We start from the raw sequence: 18,525 nt of genomic DNA, 5'->3' as shown, positions 1-18,525 counted from the left end.
GAGAGCCAGGCTGCTGGGCTCCCCTAGGCCAAGAGGGGCCAGAGGGAGAGGGCCTCCAGCCCCTGAGATAGTGATCCGTTAGGTGAACTAAGGAGATGGGTTTCCTGACACCTCAAGGCCTACCACCACCATCCTTCCCGCTTACCAATCCCACAGCAACCCCCCCACTCCCCGCAAGATTCCCACCCCACGAGAAACAACCAGAGGCTGGCGGATACAAATGGCCGCTGTATTTTCTGCTAAAGTGACAGTGACACAGATAAGGCAAAGAGCTGAAGGGCAGGACACATCAGGTGGGAAAAGGGTAGACCGTGCAAAATGGCAACCTGACATAAAAAGATACATGTAACAATAGCTCTTTCCCTCCCGAGTTAGTGAGCCCTTGTGCCAGTGTATAGGCAGAAAAGCAGATTTTGTCCTTCAGAAGGGAGATTTAAAAAGATGAAAGCTCTAGGCAAAGGGCAGTGAGCAGAGGGAGTGGGGGGACGTCTCGTGGCCAGGGGTGATGCATGTGAGAAGTGATAGAAATACAGGGCTGCAGGTGCACGGGCACAGACCTGCGGGGTTCCCTCCAGCCTGCACCATGCTGCCCCCTTCCCCGTTGCCCTTCTGGGGGCAGGGCACCCTCCCCAGACAGCTAGTCCGGCCTTGTTCGGTGAGTCCTGCTTTGGGGTGTGTGGCATGGTGAAGGAGACGACTGGCTCTAGCACACTCATGGGAGACCAGCTCTGGGAGGAAGAGGGACACTTGACATTCCACTCAGATCCCCAGGCCTTGGGAAAGGAGAGTCATCCCTGGGATTGAGGAGTGAAGCTACCTGACCCTCAAAGGACAACAGGATGAGGGGTTGGGGTTGGGGTTGGGAGGTCTGTAGAGATCCCTACGTGACCAGACCTCCCAGGTTCTCAGCCTGGCCTGCGGGAGAGTGCCCCCAGGCAGAGGTCAAGGCTCACTGCCCTACCCCTTGACTCATTGCCCTGGCCCTGCTTACAAAGATTCCTCACTTAGTGCTAAGAAAATAGATCCATCTGAAAAGGTCTAAAGCCGCCCTCCAGCCAGGCCGATGAGAAGCAATGTGGCAGGAAGGACCCCTTTCCACCGCACCCGGGTGTCCCGCAAAGGGGACAGGACAGCTTCCTAGGAGACCGCAGTCCTCTTGCTGTGTTTCTTCTGCCACAGATCTAGGGCTTCCAGGGGGCGTGGCAGGCCTGCCCAGTGTCTCAGAGGCCAAGTCCAGGTCCTGAGGACCCCCAAGGTACAGAAGCCGCACCCCTTGGGTCAGAAATCGCTGAGGATGCTGATGTCGGCGAAGTCAGCCCGGTAGCGGTGGGCGTAAAGGCTGAGCAGGAAGGCCCACTTGAAGGAAATGAAGCTCCAGACGCAGGAGAGGTAGTAGCTGTTGGGGTCTGTGAGGCCTGCAGAGGAGAGGAACCCCACCGTGACTTGAGAGGGCTTTGTCCTGGACCCCAGCCACCATGTCACAAGCCCAGGGCCACCCCTCCTCACCAGGAGAGGTGGAATGTGATAAGCGCGTTTAGAGCATTCGGGGTCTGCAGGCAAGAGGCCGTGGGGATGAGGGAAGGTCAGGGCTGGCCGATCACGGGCCTGTATCATCTGCTCTGCCTTTCTACGTTTACCCTGGGCCACTTGCAACCTGTTCTAAGCGTTAGACTCCCTTAGGGGCAGGAAGGGTCTTTGCCTACTTGCTGGCCGCAGCCACCAGGGGGCGCTCCCATCCCAGAGCTGGGCAGAAGGACTAACCCCTAGGGCTAAGAACACTGCGGGCTGCTGCCCTGCAGGGCACACCGCGCTCAACACCTCCCACGCATTTCATTGACCCCTTCCAACCCAAGCGGGGCTGGGGACTCCTTTCCCCTCAGCGAGAAAACCCGGGCACGGGCAGGTTGAGTGATCTGCCCAAGCTCCCTGGACACAAGCTTTGGAACCAGGACCAGAATCCCGCGTCTTCTCCTAAGTCCCCCAAAGGCCCTCCCACGCCCTTCCCTCCCTGACCGGCCCTCACTCTGGTGTCGGGTGACAGCCAACACAAGGAAGGTGCAGAAGGTGGCGATGGACACTGCCGAGAAGAGGACGCCCACGAAGAAGAAGCCGCGCAGTCCCTTGAGCCAGGTCCTCCAGTAATCCTGCATGTACATCACGTGTGTCACCAGCACCCACAGCGCCAGCACACCTGCCGGGACACACTCGTCAGCCCACTGAGCCGCCCCTCCCCTCTCCTCCTCCGCCGGCCTCCGCCCCAGGTCCCAGGAACCCCAGGGACTCTTCCATCCCAGAGGCCAGTGCTGTTTGCGTAGCAGTACTAAAATAATGTTGGCCTTCCACTTTCATTGCTTTCTGACCTGGAGTGGAATGTTCTGGAGGCTCTCACGCCTCTGGCATCACCAGGACTTGAATGCAAAAGCAGATAAGAGAATCTACTGTCTTCTGTTAAGCCAGATGTTAAAGTGATTTGCAAAGATAGGAAACCTTGCCATTCTTTTCCCTCATTTTTTTGTTTTAAAAAAAATGACTATTTCTTATACAAAAATGTTATTTACACTAACACAATGTTATTTTTAATATTACTTTAAAATGCTTGTAATGAGCACTGCGTATTATATAAGACCAATGAATTACAGACCTGTACCCCTGAAACAAAAAATACATGATATGTTAATTAATTGAATTTAAATTTTAAAAAATAAATTTAAGAAAATTAAAAATATTATGAAACAAGCAGAAAAATTAGAACACTGGATATTTCATGACAACAAACAACAACTGATATTTTTAGATTAAAAAAATAAAATGCTTGAAAATGTTCTCAGTCTTAATTTCTAGTATGGTATGTGGCAAGAGATATAACCCACATAAACAACATTTCCTTGGGGCTTCAATACTTTTCAAGCGTGTGAAGAGGTCCTGACATCAGAAGGTTTGGGAATCACTGCCGTCTGGCCTGCTTTCCAGAACCTGCGACCACCTACCGAGGGCCGAGAGGTGGGAAGCGGGCCCCCCACCCGGATGCTCCCGCTCCACTGGGCCCTCCAAGGCCTGTGGCTGACTGAGTCCTTTCAGAACTCCATGGATTGTCCTTGCAGAGTGAAGAGGCCCAGCAGTGAGACCCCCCAAGGCCACCCAGCATGCAAGCGGCCCTCTTACTCTTGACTAGACTCCATGTCACTCCCTCTGGTTTGCTGAGCGGGCGGGCCAGACACCCCCAGCCCTTCCAGGGCCTGCCCTCTGGGCCCGGCCGGGCGCTTCCCCTGCGAGGCCAGCTGCCGCTGAGCCGGTACAGTTAGTGCCCTCCGTGCCAGGCCGTGCCTGCCGGCGCCGCCCCAGGAGCGGAACAAATATCCGTCCTGCTGGCAAGGGTCTGGAGCAGGGCCACAGGGTCCCCGCGAGGAAGGCATGAGGGAAGAGGCAGAGCCAGCTGCGAGCTCTGCACGCGTGTGGGGGCGACACAGGCTGCTGGGTTCTAGCAGCCTCGAGACATTTCCAGCAGGCAGCCGCACCCACTGCGGGCAGGGGAGCATCCGTGCATGGGAAGGGCGGGCGTCCGGCTGGGGAGAGCGGTTATCCTGAGCAGGGGAGAGGAGGAAGGGAGGTGGACGGGAGACTGGGGGCGGGAGCGTGCTTTGACTGAATCTGTGATATTTTCTTAGGCTGGGTGCTAAGTACAAGGGAGTTCATGAAATCATCTATCCTTTTTTATATGCCCAAGATATTTCTCTCTCTCTTTCTCTTTTTGAGGTAGGAGGGGAAAAGAGGCTGGTGGGGGGCGGGGTGGGGCATCGGCACAGAACTGTGCTCTTATCAGCTCAGCGGCTGTCACAACTTGGGCACAAAGCCACGGGACTGTGAGCCAGGAAGTTTGGGGCCCGGCGCTGCTGTGCTGCTCGTGATCTCTCTGAGCCTTGCTGTTTCCACATCTAGAAATGGGTGAGCCCAAAGGTCCTGCCAGCCTGGAAACTTGGCCAGGGTTCCACCCTAGAGAGGGCTCAGCCCTGCCAGCCGCCAACCGCCCGCCCCCCCGGGTCCCCTACCCAGCCGCCCTCTCCACCCTGTTTGACCCATGCTCTCCCACCTCTGCTCCTGCCCCCCCCCCAAGCTCTGGTGGGGGTCTGGGGCCTGGAACATGGGTCCCTCCACCCCTGCGATCAGGGCGGGCTGGAACAAGCATCTCTCCATCCCCACCCAGACAGGCAGCTGGAGCAGGCCAGAGGGGGACGGAATTACAATCTCATGGCTTCTCCGCTTACATCTTACATGATCTGGAGCATGTTCCAGAAGCATTTCCCATACCTCTCACATGCATCCTAAGTGTTCATCTGGGGATGCTGTTTGGGTTCTTAAAGGGCCCTGGGAATGGGGCGCCTGGGTGGCGCAGTCGTTAAGCGTCTGCCTTCGGCTCAGGGCGTGATCCCAGGGTTCTGGGATCGAGCCCCACATCAGGCTTCTCCACTAGAAGCCTGCTTCTTCTTCTCCCACTCCCCCTGCTTGTGCTCCCTCTCTCACTGGCTGCTCTATATCTGTCAAATAAATAAATAAAAAATCTTTATTAAGAAAAAAAAAAAGGGCCCTGGGAAGCGGGCGTATTGTCACTGAGCGCATCCAAGGAGCGGTCAGCTGGGCGTCTGTCTGGGACAGCTCCGCCTGCCCTCTGTGTCCTCCGCACACCGTGGAGGGGCTGGAGCAGATGAGCTCTAAGATCCTTCACCACTCAAAGATTCTGGAGCCAGCTCAGGAGAAAAATAAGGAGGTCAGAGTAATTCCTCTGTGACTCAGCAATTTCTGGGTTAGGAAATGCTGAAATAGGGGCCTGTGGAAATGCCATGTTAGTCCCCTGGCTGTGCTGCAGGAGTGCCCCAGACACCCCTCCCCCCACCATACACCCACATACCGAAAAGGGCTAGGAAAAGGAAGAGGGCCATTTTGCGTGTCCCCCGTACTGATTCTTTGTTAATAAGCAGGCGCAACCTCAACCACCTTTCACTCCCCTGCGCACAGACCTTGGGTTCCAGATAAACACAAGCCGCTTCTGGAAGCAGGCCCATGCCCACCCTCCTGGGGTTCCCACCGCTGTCCTTGGAACAGGGGCCTCTCCCAAGGGGGGTCAGTGAAGGAGCAGGAGCCCTGGCTGGCCCCCTCCCACCCCTCAGGCAGGAAGCAATTGTCCCTCAGCTTTGCTCCCCTCCTGAGGACACCCCGGACTCTAGGAAGCCTGGTCTGTACAATTCAGGGCAGAATAGACAGGTCCCCAGGCCCACCCAGCTGCACGCTCACACTCACCCCCCAACCCCACCCCACCGCTTCAATGACCAGAGCCCCTGCTCCCCTGGGGGCTCGCAGCTGACAGATCAAGGGCAAGAAAGGATCAGAGTTGGTCAGTGAGAACATCACCAGTGGCTGGGTTGGAGGTGAGGAGCTGGGAGGAGGCCAGAGGAGCCCACAGAGAAACTCAGACAAGTAGGGCCCTGGGCCCCACTCTGTTCTTGCACCCCTGCCCTCTGCACCAGCCCTGGGGAAAAGCCAGGCCCTGAGCCCCAGGGCCCCTCCCCCTCCTAGCTCATGTGGGAAGAGCAGAGTCATTTAGATTCCTGGGGCAACTTTTCTATTCTTTTCACCTTTCCTTGGTCTACTAGACTCAGAACGAGAGTCTCTGTTTCTCCAGGATTCCCGTGGCAAAATCATTTTCTCTGCAACTGCCTTTCCTCCAAGCCGCTTCTGCCCAGACACCCCCCAGGAAGGGAGACAGCGGGTCTCTGCCCGTGAACACTCTTCCTGCTGGCCCCAGGGCTGACCCTGCCTCAGAAACCAGCACCCCCATGAGCCCGTGCCTTGCATGTCGGGGAGAAGGAGCATGCTGGGGCTGCCCTCTGGTGACTCAGCAGTTTCTGGGCTGGAAAATGCCAAGTCAGAAGTGGGGTGCTCACAAGTCAGTAAATCTGCTGATGCTTCGCCCCCAAAAGAGGAAGGAGGCTGACTGGCTACAGACTTTCTCAGACCCACTCGGGGTGGAGAGGGCTGGCGGCTCTGACCCGGCTCTGCCACCTCCTGGCTGTCCGGAGGGCCAGACTGCCGGGGAGGCGCCAGGCCCTGCTCCAGCTGCTTGCTGCCCTTGCCCCTCTCCCCGCAGGCAGGCGACTCCGCAGCTGGCCTGCCTCAGAGGCTGAGGGAATTCTTCAGGGAGGGAGAGAGGGCAGAGTTTGGGTCAGTGGGAAAGCCCACACTCCCTGGAGCCCAAGTTACGGGGCCTTTTCCACAGCCTCCTAAGAGGCCGCTGTGGGACGAGCACTGCAGAGCATTCTGAACTGTCCTACTGCAGCCTGGAGGGGGTCTCCAAGATCACCTCTTTTAGTGGTATCTCCTCCCCCTCCTTACAGATGAGGAAACTGAGGCCCAGGAGGCACTGGCCCAGCTCAGCTCCCCTGCACAGGACTCTGACAACACCAGCTCCAATCCCAGGGACGGCCCTCGCTCCTCCACCCCAACCAGCCCCTTCATCTCAGGTGTCACTGCAGCCACAGGCCCTTGCCCCACGACACCTCCTTCCCGGGAACAAATACGCAAAACTGCAAGGATAGACCCTTGAGGAACACAGTAGCTGGTGGGGGTGCAGAGGGGAAGCCAGGGTTCTGTAGAGAACTGAGCAATGCTGGGCTGGCTGCCTCCAGGGAGGACAGGAACCCACAGGTGGGGGGGGGCAGGGCTCCTAGGCAGGCAGAGAGCTTCCCAGCCAAGGTGCCCCCCAAGGGCTCTGTTTGGCTCTGCTCAGGCTGTGGCTCTGTACGCCCCTCTATTAAGGCAGAAACCCCCACCTCCCGTTCCTTCTCTACCCAGGGATGGCACTCAGCAGGCGTGGTGGCAATGAGTAAATCTAATTTCTTTCAGTGAGTACATTCAGGGCTCTCTCGGGCAGAGGATTTTAGGAATGGAATGTGATCACCCTATGTAAAAGTAACACCCTTACATGTGTTTTTTCCCAAACATACTGTTCTTTTCCCACACATACTGTTTCATGTAGCTGTGTAGCCCTGAGCAAGCTATTTACTCTAAGCCTCAGTTCAAGCCTTATCTGTGAAATGGGCAAAATAATAATGGCCACTGCATAGAACTAATGCAAAGATGAAATCAGATGATGGAAACACTGCTTAACATGGTGACGGACACAGAAAGTATTAGAAAAAATTGTTAGCGAGTAGGACTAATACGTCTCGTCTTCACACCAATTCTACAACACAGAGAGGTTCATCCGGTGTCGGCAGGTGCACAGTGAAGACACAGCCTCGGTGAGGATCCTGCCTCCAGCAGCAAGCACCCTGACGCTCTCGCTCTAGCACTTGGCTCCCCTTTGCTTTTTAAAGCACAGAAAAGGCACTCAGCACAGGCTTCAGCAGACCCTGGCAGAAGAGCCACAGCGGAGGGGTGGCAAAGGGACACCGAGGTGGTGGGAAGAAAATGTCCAGTTTCCGTCAGATGCCTAGCGCCGTCCCTGGGCTCGGCTGAGGGCTCTGCTGGGGGTGGCGGCCGCCCCGGCGGGAGGGGACGGGCTTCCCCCAGGAACCCCCGGCCCTCCTTTCCACTTACTCCTCCTCTGCCTCACCCAGCCCCCAGGGAAGGGGCGCTTGAGGAGCGGAGGTCCCCGGGCACGAGCGCGCGTGCGGCTGGGGGGCCGAGCGAAGGGCGGCAGGCAAGCGGGCGCGCAGGGAGGACGCTGTCACCGGGCGGCCGGGCCGGCGGCGCGGCAGGAGGGTGCCAACAGCAGCGGCGGCGGGGGCGGCCGGGCATCGGCTCCCGCAGGCGCCCGGGCCGGCGCGGGGCCTGCGCTGCCCACGGACAACCGGTTTGGGGTAAACAGCCTCCCCCGCCCCGGTCCCCGGGGAAGCACCGCCCGCGAGGAGCCTCCCGGAGCAGCTGACAGCGCCTCCCGCCGCCGCGCGCCCGCAGCCGGGACCCCGCGCCCCCCGCCCCCCCCGCCGCGCGCGCGGGGGTACCTGCGAGCCCCCCCATGGCCGCCGTCCCCGGCTGTCTGTACACCACGGTCCAGACGAGGAAGATAGAGAAGCCGGCCGCGGAGCTGAGACCGGAGTAGGCGGCGCGGAGGCCGAGCTGCAGGCGGGACGGGGCCATGGGGCTGAGGGCGCCGAGCGGGGAGGGCGAGCGCCGCGACGGTCACAGGTGCAGGGCCGGGGCCGGGGCGGCGAGCCGGGAGCCGGGAGCCGGGAGTCGCCGGCCGCTCCGCGCTCCGCCCCCGGCCCGCCCCCAGCGCCGCCGGCACAGCGCCCTCCCCGGCCGGAGGCCGCCCGCGCCCGGAACTTTCGTGGTGCTGGCGGGAGCTTCGCGAAGTGAAGGTCCTTGGGCCGCCGGGTCGTTTGGGGGTGCCTGGTAAAAAAAAAAAAAAAAAAAAAAAAAAGGCATGTTCCGGGGCTCATCCTCAGACTTACCCTGTCCGGGTATTCGGGGCTGGGCGGGGCCCGAAATCTACATTTACACAAGCCAGCTGCGGCGATTACTTTAAAATTCGTCTCTCTGAATAAAATTCTCGTTTAAAATTTAAATTTCTCGTTAAAAATTAAGATATAAAAATTGAGAAACATGCACGTACGCAGCGAATAGGATTCCTTCCACCGTGTCCCTACCAACCAGATGTCCTTCCCCAGACATTATGCGCATCTCAGAAGATTCTTCACACTGAAGTTTGCGAACCCCTGCGCTGTGACCATCACCTCATAACCTCAAACACTTCACCCAAGCTGACAGCTTCCCCTTCCTTTCATCGCCATAAGCTTCACCCCCCACCCCAAATCCCTACCAAACATCACCCCTCTCTCAGAATCTATAGCAATAGTATACCGAGCTTCCTCTATGAGCTGGCTTCATCCTGGGAGCTGGGAGGGAAAAATCAAGGGTAACACAGAGCCCTCAAGCCCATACGATCCAGTCGGGGAGGCCCATCACATCCCCGCACAACAGAAGTAGCCGGTATCCCTATTAGTTTCCTTTTGCTGCTGTAACAAACTGAATCTAATGGCTTAAAGCAACAAATACTTATTTTCCCGCAGTTCTGCAGGTTGAGAGTCCAGCAGTGGGTCTCACTGAACTAAAATCAAGGAGATGGCAGGGCTGCCCTGCTTCTGGACGCTGGAGGGGAGAATCTGGGTCCTTCCTTGCCTTTTCCAGCTTCTATCACCACCCACATTCCTTGACTCATGGCCCTCTTCCTTCACCTTCAAAGCTGCCAATCACATTACTCTGACCTCTGCTACTGTCGTCATATCTTCTCTACTGATGACTCGGCTGCCTCCGTCTTCCCTCGTAAGGACACTTGTGACTAAGAACCTGGATGATCTGGGGCACCTGGGTGGCTCAGTCGGTTAAGCATCCAAGTCTTGGTTTCCGCCCAGGTCATGATCTTAGGGTCTTGAGATTAAGCCCCAAATGGGGCTCCCTGCTTGAGATCCTCTCTCCCTGCCCCTCCTGGCCAAGCACTGTCTCTCTCTCTCCCTCTCTCGCTCGCTCTTAAATAAATAAATAAATAAATAAAATCTTTTTAAAAAAAGAACCTAGATAATCCAAGCTGATTTTTCCACCTCTTTACCTTAATCACATCAGCAAAATCTCCTTTGCCACGTAAAGTAACATATTCACAAGTTTTGGGGATGAGGACATGGACATCTTAGGGAGGCATTATTCTGCCTACCACACCCTTCCAGAATGTAAACTCTATGAAGAGGGACTATACCACTTTCGTTCACATGAACACCTAGAAGAGCGCTTGGCACCTAGTAGCCCCTTAATGAGCATCGTTGAATAGGTGAAGGTGGTAAATGAGTTAAGCATTAAATAATGATAAAGGTGGTCGTCATAGGAAGTCCAGGCAGGACATGACGAATTGCCCAGGGAGTGATATAAACCAGTGTAAACCACACTTGCCTCACTTCAGAATAGTCTGGGAGCTTCTAAAAAAAAAAAAAAAAAAAAAAAAGACCCCAGACTCCATCCATGGTTTATTACATTTGAATTTTGGAAGTGTATTTTTTTTTTAAAGATTTTATTTATTTATTTGACAGAGAGAGAGAAAGCACAAGCAGGGGGAGCGGCAGGCAGAGGCAGAGGGAGAAGCAGACTCCCTGCTGAGCAAGGAACCTGAGGTGGGACTCAATCCCGGGACCCTGGGATCATGACCTGAGCTGAAGGCAGATGCTTAACTGACTGAGCCACCAGGCGCCCCTTGGTATTTTTTTAATGAGAAGTCATTTTCATGTGGTAGGCTCAGCACTCAGCCCTTCTTTGGGGGCCAGTGATGCAGTCCGAGAAGGGAGCAAGTGCCATGGTCCGGAGTACACTGCCAAGGATGGCTTCAGAGCAGGCTGGCTGCGCTAACACTCCAGGCGGTGGGAACAGCATGTGTGCGGCCCAGAGGGAAGAATCAACATGGCAGATTTGGGGAAACTGTAAATAGTTTGTGGTCTGTGGGTGGAGTGGTGGGTTTTGAAGTTAGAAATATTCTGAACATAAAGAGCCTTTGTGCTCTGCTAGGGGGAGGGAAGCAAGAGCTCCATATTCTAGAAACGTGGCCAGGGTGATAGCATGAGGACCAGCTGTCTATGAAAAGACTAGAAGCAGAGAGCTCATTCAGACAAGTCCTTCCCCTCACTGTGCCTTAGTGACCTCATCTGCAAAATGGGGACAGCAGGGATACCTACTTCCAGTGTTGTGACGAGGAGTCGGTGCTTAGAAGAGTGCCTAGCACATAGTAGGTGCTCAGTAAGCGAGATGAACTATGGCAGTCCAGCTGCCGTGGCAAGAGAGGAGGAGAGGCTGAAAGGTGGTTCCGGCTGAGAGAGTGAGAATGGAAAAGAGGGAACTGATTCAACAGATATTGAAGCTATTTGAACCTGAAAGGTCATATAGGAGTAGTTAATTATCTGGGCAGACAGAAACAAGCAGAGTGAAAGTATTCAGAGTGGACATAGTGGGAGTATTGGAGAGTAGTGAGCGAACGTGTCACTCTGCAGTAAGAGATGGTACAAGAAATCAGTTAGAAATAATTCGCTAATTGTAGCTGGCCCAGGTCATACAGGAAGGTTAAGAGCAGGCTGAACCTTCTTCTTGATTGCAGAGGTACTATGGAGCTGTTGGGAGACTTCATACTCAGATGGGGTCACCACTTACGGTGTGACCCTAGGCAGGTTCCCATAACTCAGCAGAACTTTCTAAGTTTCTGCCAAGAGAATACTCTATGTGCTCTCCAAAACAGTAGCTGCAACACACATGTGGCTTGTACTTGTACTTGGTATGTGGCTAGTGTGACGGAGGAGCTGAATGTTTAATTGTTTTTCATTTTAATTTAAATAGCCACTTGTGGCTGGTGGCCACTATAATAGCACAGGAAAGCTCTCGGGACCCCTGTTGCTCTGCCTGTACGATGGGAAGGATGATGATACCTCGTCGGCTTGTTACAACAACTGAGATATACCGACATACTGCTGTTAGAAGCCCAACACAGTAATTCACCAAGTTATTTTCACTGTTCTTAAGATTGTTGTTATTGTCCTCACTGAACAGGTGTAGCAGGATATAAGCCATGTCTTAGGAAGATTATTGAGATTGTGATGTCCAGGTTAGATCTGATGGGAAAAGAACATTGTAGAAGAGAAAGCAGTCACAAGACTATTTCAGTGGTAAGGTGTGGATAATTAAGGTCCTACCTGGAGAACGGCTGTGACAACGGGAAAGAATGGAAGGATTCTGTCGTGTTCTGCAAAGCACATGCGTGTGCCCGCACAGACACGTCTTGCCACATCAGCTTCCCTTCCAAGGTGCTTTCAGGGAGCGCCCTCCTGTCCCAGCCCAAGACAATGCACCGCCGCCTGCTCCCCCCGCAAGACAGATAGCCACTCTCCCTGCTCACTAATGCTCACCATTAGGGACTCTTCTGGCACATCACCCACTAAATTTGAACTTGGAACACTTCCCAGTGTCCTTGCAGTGAAACTGATGCCATGGGATTGAGCTCTGAACAACGGAATCAAAGCGGAAGCAATGGCTGCCATTTCCAGGCTGGACCCGTAAAAATTTCCATGCACCCTCAATTCCCTATTTCCATTCTGTCACGATTTGGGAGGCCACATGTTGAAGATGGCAGCACCACACGATGGAAGGAGTGTGGGACCCCTGAATGAATGAATGAATGAATGAATGGAACAAAACCACTCACTCCGTTCTCATGGAACTATAAAGGGGAGTGCAAAATACACCTTTGTTGTGCTAAACCATTGAGATTTGTAGGTTGTTTGTTAAGGCTAACCTGATTAGTCTGAGACACTGTTCCTCATCCCATTTCTGGTCGTGTGAACATACCCCATATGGCTAACCCGGCTGAACTATCAAGCCCTCAGGAGTCACTTTTAAATTGGGCCCCACCAATATTAAGACAGACTCTAACTCCCACCTGCAGGCATCTTGCCTCCCAAGACATTCCTTCCTCACTTCCCCAAAGCAGGCACATTCCAGACACGTCTCCCTGGACAACACTACGTCAAGAATAGCCCCGCTGAGCTGTACTCCGGTTGATTGAGTTTATTGGACTTGCCAGAGCTTCCTCCTCTCTGTTCCTTACTCCCCCCACCCCACCCCGCTCAGGGATCTCGTATGCCTTCTGGGCATGTCCTTGTTTACCATGGCTCCAGCCCCAAACCCCAGCGTCATTTCTGAGTCCTCTCTTTCCTTCCTCCCCACATCCAATTTGTTAGTAAGACAGTGGGGTCTGCCCTGTCCTCCTCCCTGTCACCACCCTCATCCAGGCACCATCATCACCACCTGCCCACTGGCAAGGGTCTCCGAACTGGCCTTCCTCTGCTCACCCTTTCCCTTCCAGTCCATTCTCCAGCCAGCAGCTGGCATGATCTTTTAAAAATGACAAGCGGCACATGGTACCCTCCTGCTCAATCCCTCCAGGAGCTTCCATCACTCTGGGGTAAACCGATTGGGACCTCCCAGTTCCAACTACTCTGACCGTTCACTCCAATTCCGGTACACAGGCCTTTCTGTTTCTCGAATGTGCCAAGCTTGCTCCTGCCCCAGGGTTTTTGGACTTTGGGCCTGGAAATCTCATCTCTGAGCACCTAGAAGATTGATTCCTCCTCCTCATTCATCAACAAAGACGTTACTTCCTCAGAGAGGCAATGCTGGCCTCCTTATCTCAAGTATAATCTGCCACCCGCTTTTAAGTTTTTCATGGCCCCATCACTATATGTTTACCCTTTAACCCCCACTTCTCCTATCCCTTCGGAACGTAACCTCCACGAGGGCAGGGGCTTTATTTGATAGGGTCCTTCTCCTCTTGGTTTTACCGTGAAAGGTCTCACATCCCAAGAAATCCCTGGGCAAGTCTAGGGCAAACCGTGACAGTCCCGGATTGCCTGCCTTGATTACTTCCGCCTTCCCAGTACCTAGTTTAAGGCCAGGTGTGGAGGGAGGAACTCGATAAAGGTTTGTACAATAAATACAATGGCTGGCCCTCCATAAAGAATTCTTGGATCCCAGCTCTAGGGGGCAGCCTTCTCCAACCTTGTGCCTTGAGACCCAGCTTTCCAAAGTTGGGCTAAAAATCTCTTGTGCTTGGATTTAGGTGGTGAGCTCCACAAGAGTCTCCCCAGACATCGCAGGGCCCCCGCGCCCATCCCCAGCTCTTGTGGAGTTCGAGGCTGAGGACCCCGGATAAGATCACCACGTCACTCCTGCAGCTTCGTCTTCCTCCCGAGGCCAGGCCGATAGAGCAGAGCAGAAAGGACTGTTCTAAGAGGAGGCACAGGTGGCTCACTGAAGGGAGAGCGTCCCAGCTGTCCCGGCTGCAGAAAAACATCCTGAGTTGAGGGCTCCCCGGGGGTCACTTGGCCCCCCTGCCCCCCTGGGGCTGTGGCTGCCTTCTGCCAGGGCTGTGGCTGCCTTCTGCCCCTGGAAGGGATGTCTTTGCTTCTTAGGGTGAGAGTGAAACTGCTCAGAATCTGCTTTTCCTCTGAGAGCCCACTTCCTCCGCCTGCCCACCGACGGCCTAGAAGTCCTCGTAGTGGGCAGGATGCAGGGTGAGCAGATGGTGCGGACGTGCAGCAGGTCTTCGAACTCAAGTGCTAAGTGAGCACCGTAGGCAAAGCCAGAAGCAGCAGGTGGGGAGAGAGGGAGTGTGTGTGTGTGTGTGTGTGTGTGTGTGTGTGAGAGAGAGAGAGAGAGAGAGAGATCACAGCCGCAGTACTGTTTGGGAGGGCCGCCTGGGGCCCAGGCCTGCTTGCTTCTCCCAGTGTGTCTGGTGACCTCCATCTTCTGACCTGAACCCTTGATCACAGGTACCTACCCCAACTCTCTTTCCCTTTCCCTGTGCACTCGCTGCTGGGTGAGGAGGGAGGGAGGGAGGGCAAGCCTGCACTTCCCCTCCATGTGGGCTAAGCCTGGGAGCTGTAGGGAGTGGGAGAAGAGCAGGGCTGAGGGCAGGAGGGGAGGGTGCTGACAAAGCCTGGCTCAGGGACGTGCACCGCTTGTCCTGTTGATTCGAGTTTGGTGACTGGATTGATTGAATGAGAAAGTCACCACGGAGGCTTAATCCATACGTGTGGGTCCTGCCCTAGTCCAGCTGCAAGGACACTGGGTGAGGTGAGGTAGAGGGGCTAGAAATAAGGCTGTCACTGTGCTTGGTCCAGAGCATGCGACCCAAGAAAAGTGGCCTGGAGAGTGCCGCATCTGAGGGTGCTTCATGGAGGAGGGAGGGGTGGGCTAGGGACGGCCTGCCGCAGGGTGAGGAGCGGAGAGCGGTCAGGAGCTGGGCGGGAAGGTACCAGCAAAGAAGGCAGATCTGGGGGGTCCACGAGGGTGGTGAAAAGGACCCATGCAGGAGAGGGGGAAGTTCGTTTGCCTGCTGAACTCAAGCGATGTCCCCTGAGCAGCTTGTGGGCACAAGGCCCTGACTGTGTGGGGTGCAGCCTCGACCGAGCAGAGCCGGGTCCTGCCCTTTGGGAGCTCACGTTCTCTTGAAGGAATCACCGATCATAACTAGGAAGTGATTTAATTTCGGCTGTGGTGAGTGCCAGGTGGGGGGCAGCTGGCTCTGAGGGCCCCGGGAGGCATGAGGCCTGAGGAGCCTGGGCCGAGGGAGAACCAAGGGCACCAGGGAGGAGGAAATCAGGATTCAGGCCTCGAGAGGCCTCTGTGGAATGAGAACAGAAATACTGAGGTGGGCTGTCTACCTGCCCCTGCCTCGTGTTTAAGTGGAGGTGACTCTCCTTTTCTCCGGAGGGAAGGCCTCTAGAGGCCGAGGCGCCAAGGCCAAGGGCAGGAAGGACTTCCTGAGGGCCAGGCCTAGGGTGGAGGTCTGAGCAGCTGGTGCTGTCTCCCGAGTCCTGGAGGTACAGACTGATACCTGGAGCGGAGGGAGTGACCTCTCTCTCAGTCTCTCAGTGTTTCCCTTTCTGGACGCCCCCTCTGTAACCTCCTCTGGGCTGTTCCCAGGTCCTCTCAGGAGAGAGGAAACGGGCAGTGGTGCTGGTGCCGGGAAGTCTTTGGACTCTTCAGCTTCATCTCTGGTCCCAACACATCCTGCCTGGGCTTTGGGGGCAGGATTGAGGTCTGCCCTGAGGCTAGGAAGGGGCTTCTCTCCCTGGCCTGATTACCCACATCCGTGTCCCTTCTCAGCCGCTGTTCTAGGTCCAGAGAGAACGGGGCATGTCGTGAGCAGGGGCTGGGGCCCTCCTAGGAGCCGTCCCTCGGGCTCCCGGGGCTGCTCCTGCCAGGGGTCTAAAACGAGGGTCAAGTGGGTGCAGAGTCTGAGTCCTGAACAAGGGCCACAGGCCTAGGACGGGTTGGAAGATTGGAGCACTTGCGACTAGGCTTCTGGGAAGGCCAGGAATGTTGGGAAGAGGCAAGGGGGAGGAGGTCGTGTGGGTGGCCAGCCTCAGGGAAAGGCTAGGAGTGGTGTGGGCTGGGGCACAGGCAAGTGTAGGCTGGAAGTTCTGACACAGCTGCAGGACTGAGGGAGAAAGAGAGGTGCTCCGAGCCCGAAGGACAGTGGCTACACCTGGACTGGGGCTGCCACTTCCCACCGATCACTCATGGTCAGATGCAGAGTCTCCTGGGTATTTGGGATACACACATGTACACACATGCACACACAGCCCTTGAGAAACAAAAGCTTGGGAGGAAGCACATTTGCCTGCTAGGCAGGCCTGTTCCCTCCCACACAGCTCCAGACCTGCCCCTGCCTTCCCTCCTGCTCTCCAGGCCTCTCCTCACCCTCCGGCCACCACCACCGGCACCACCACGGGCCTGCTCGGTGATTGTTTCCTTGCCCCTGTCACACATGACCAGCTTGAGCTCCAGCCAGGAGAATGTGCCTCCAGGAAAATATGGGGTCCCTGTTCTGGCCTCGTCAGATCCTCACCAGTCCCCAGACCTGTCCAGCCTTCCCTCCCGGCTCCCAGATCTCCCCCACCTGGAGAAGGTGGGAGCCCGTTCCTTGCTCTTCTCCTCCCGCTCCCCTGCTGTCAAAGCGGCCCATAAGCGCCTGGCTGGGACCTGCTAGTCCTGAGAAGGTTTGGCTCGGGGCCCATTAGCCATTAGCGTTCCAGCTCCCTGCCTCTGCCCCCCACCCCAGGAATGGGCGGGGGCGGGGAGGGGGGCGGTAGGCGGGAACTGAACTGGAACCACCCTCAGGGCAAGGTACCTGGGCAAGTATGGGAGGACTTTAAACCTTCCAGGGCCAGGAGGCAGAGCCCCCATGAGGGTACGGGGCTCAAGTTCCTCTCCCTTGTCCATGGGCTATAGCCAAGGCAGAATCCCAGGGATGCTGAGGGAGGCTGCAGCAGGCCGGGCTCCCAGGCAGAGCCCTTCCGTCCTCTGGTTTCCAAGCTGGCCCTTCTCTGCAGTCCCCCTGGAGGCCCGTTAGTTAAAACTTCCTCTAACCTCCCACTGTCCATCCCACCAACCAGCCTCAGAGGACAGAGCTGAGCCTGTGAGCCAAGTCTGCAGCACAGGAAGGGAGAACAGAGCAGGAAGTGGGGAAGCAGGAGGAGGGAGGAAGCTGGACCACTGGCAGCTTGAAAAGCAGCCCCTCTCCCTCCCCTGGCCCCGGGGTACAGGCCCTTGGTGGGCACCAGCTCGCTCCCACAGTTCCGATTCATTTCATTTCCACCGCTCATCTCTGCATCAGACACTGCTGGGCAGGGAGGCCTGACCAGCTGGGTGCGTTAGGAGATAAAGAAAATTCCACTTGGCCCTGTGCCCCTGCAGCCTGGGGTCTGCTCACTTCAGTTCCTAGTTTAGAGCAGCGATCCTGGCACTTGGGTAAATGTGGTGGAAGGAACTGAGGATTCATGCAGCGCGGCACAGGATAGAGGGAGGAGGGCAAGGCTGAGCACAGCAATGGGGAGGCAGTACCCAAGGGTGGTGGGGTGTGAGCGCTGCAGTCTGGCCGCCTGAGTCTGGCTCTACCAAACTCCGTTGTGGGGCTGCGGGCCGCTTACGTCGCCTCTCTGTGCCTCAGTACCCTCACTTGCAAGTAGAGAGTGCTCTGGGGATGAAAAGACGAAGTCTATCAGGTTACTCAGCACCCTGCTCATAGTAAGTGCTGGAAGAGGCCACCCCCAGGGCCAGAGCTGTTGCAGCAGGCCCCAGGGCAGAAGGGCTGAATGTAACAGATTATCTCTTCCTTGGCTCATCCAGAGCTGGTGGCATGGCTGACTGGACATGGGAGAAGGGACGGAGGAATCTAGCTGGTGGCTTAGGCAGTGGCGGGGCTCCTGGAGCAGGCAGCAGGGAGACACAGGCAGGAGGAGGGAGTCCAGACACGCCCTCCTCAAAGCACCTGTGAAGGTCCAGGAAGCCCTGTGGGCTCCGTAAGTGGCCAGCTCAGCAGAGAGGCCTGGGTGGGTGGGAGAGAGCCAAGTCCAAGCCAGGGGCCCAGAAGCTCTCCTTCCCCATGCACCCTCCTCCATGATTCTTTGGGGGCCTCTGCCACCCCCTGCCATCTGCCTGAAGGGAGCAGGGCAGGGTTGGGGGAGGTTCAGGCCCTGGTGGAGAGCTCCTTGTATGGGTAGACTGTGTCAAGGGGCCCAGCCCTTCAGCTTCCATCATCTGCCTCTCCCTCCCCTTCCCTCTGGAGCCTGTGCACCCAGATGTGGGGGAAATGACTCTGGATACGGGCTTTTTCCCCTTCCCGGGAACCGTCGATGTATTTGAGAGGCAGGATTGCAAAATGGCAAAGCCCACAGGACTCCTGATGGCTTGGGTGGAACCCACCGCTCTACATCTTCCTAGTGAGGGGCCCCTGGGTAGGCCATCTAGGCTTCTTGTGTCTCAACTTCCTCATCTGTGAAATGGGATGGCAATTAGACCTATCTCATAGGCTTGCTGTAATGATTAAAAACGCGCACGTATATGAAGGATCAAGAGCAGGGCCTGAGGCAGGGTAACTGCTGTTATTAGTTATCTGTCCTAACACACCTCCAGACATCTAATGACAGTCGGGGAGGGTGA

The 18,525-nt window shown here is 56.0% G+C and overlaps 1 protein-coding gene across 1 annotated transcript; it reads right to left on the bottom strand.

Moving 5' to 3' along the window:
* Nucleotides 1-208: 208 nt before the first annotated feature.
* Nucleotides 209-8,257, bottom strand: SLC48A1 (solute carrier family 48 member 1). Its single transcript, XM_045801196.2, has 3 exons — nt 7,998-8,257; nt 2,024-2,191; nt 209-1,415 (listed from the first exon to the last, which is right to left on the bottom strand). The coding sequence occupies exons 1-3, from the start codon at nt 8,131-8,133 to the stop codon at nt 1,279-1,281; spliced, it is 441 nt and encodes a 146-aa protein (XP_045657152.2). The 5' UTR covers nt 8,134-8,257; the 3' UTR covers nt 209-1,278.
* Between the last annotated feature and the right edge of the window lie 10,268 nt (nt 8,258-18,525).

This window comes from Ursus americanus, chromosome 25 (genome assembly GCF_024610735.1).
Source record: "Ursus americanus isolate L20-20 chromosome 25, mUrsAme1.1.p, whole genome shotgun sequence".
NCBI lineage: Eukaryota > Metazoa > Chordata > Mammalia > Carnivora > Ursidae > Ursus > Ursus americanus.
Note: the sequence above shows the minus strand (reverse complement) of the source record. Positions and strands in the feature narration are given on the sequence as shown.

Coding starts and splice junctions, on each gene's coding strand:
- SLC48A1 (XM_045801196.2), bottom strand. CDS start 8,133: ATGGCCCCGTCCCGCCTGCAGCTCGGCCTCCGCGCCGCCTACTCCGGT. Junction 2,192..7,997: donor GGCCATGGGGGGGCTCGCAG/GTACCCCCGCGC, acceptor GTGTCCCGGCAG/GTGTGCTGGCGCTGTGGGTG. Junction 1,416..2,023: donor GGCTGTCACCCGACACCAGA/GTGAGGGCCGGT, acceptor TCTCCTCTGCAG/GCCTCACAGACCCCAACAGC.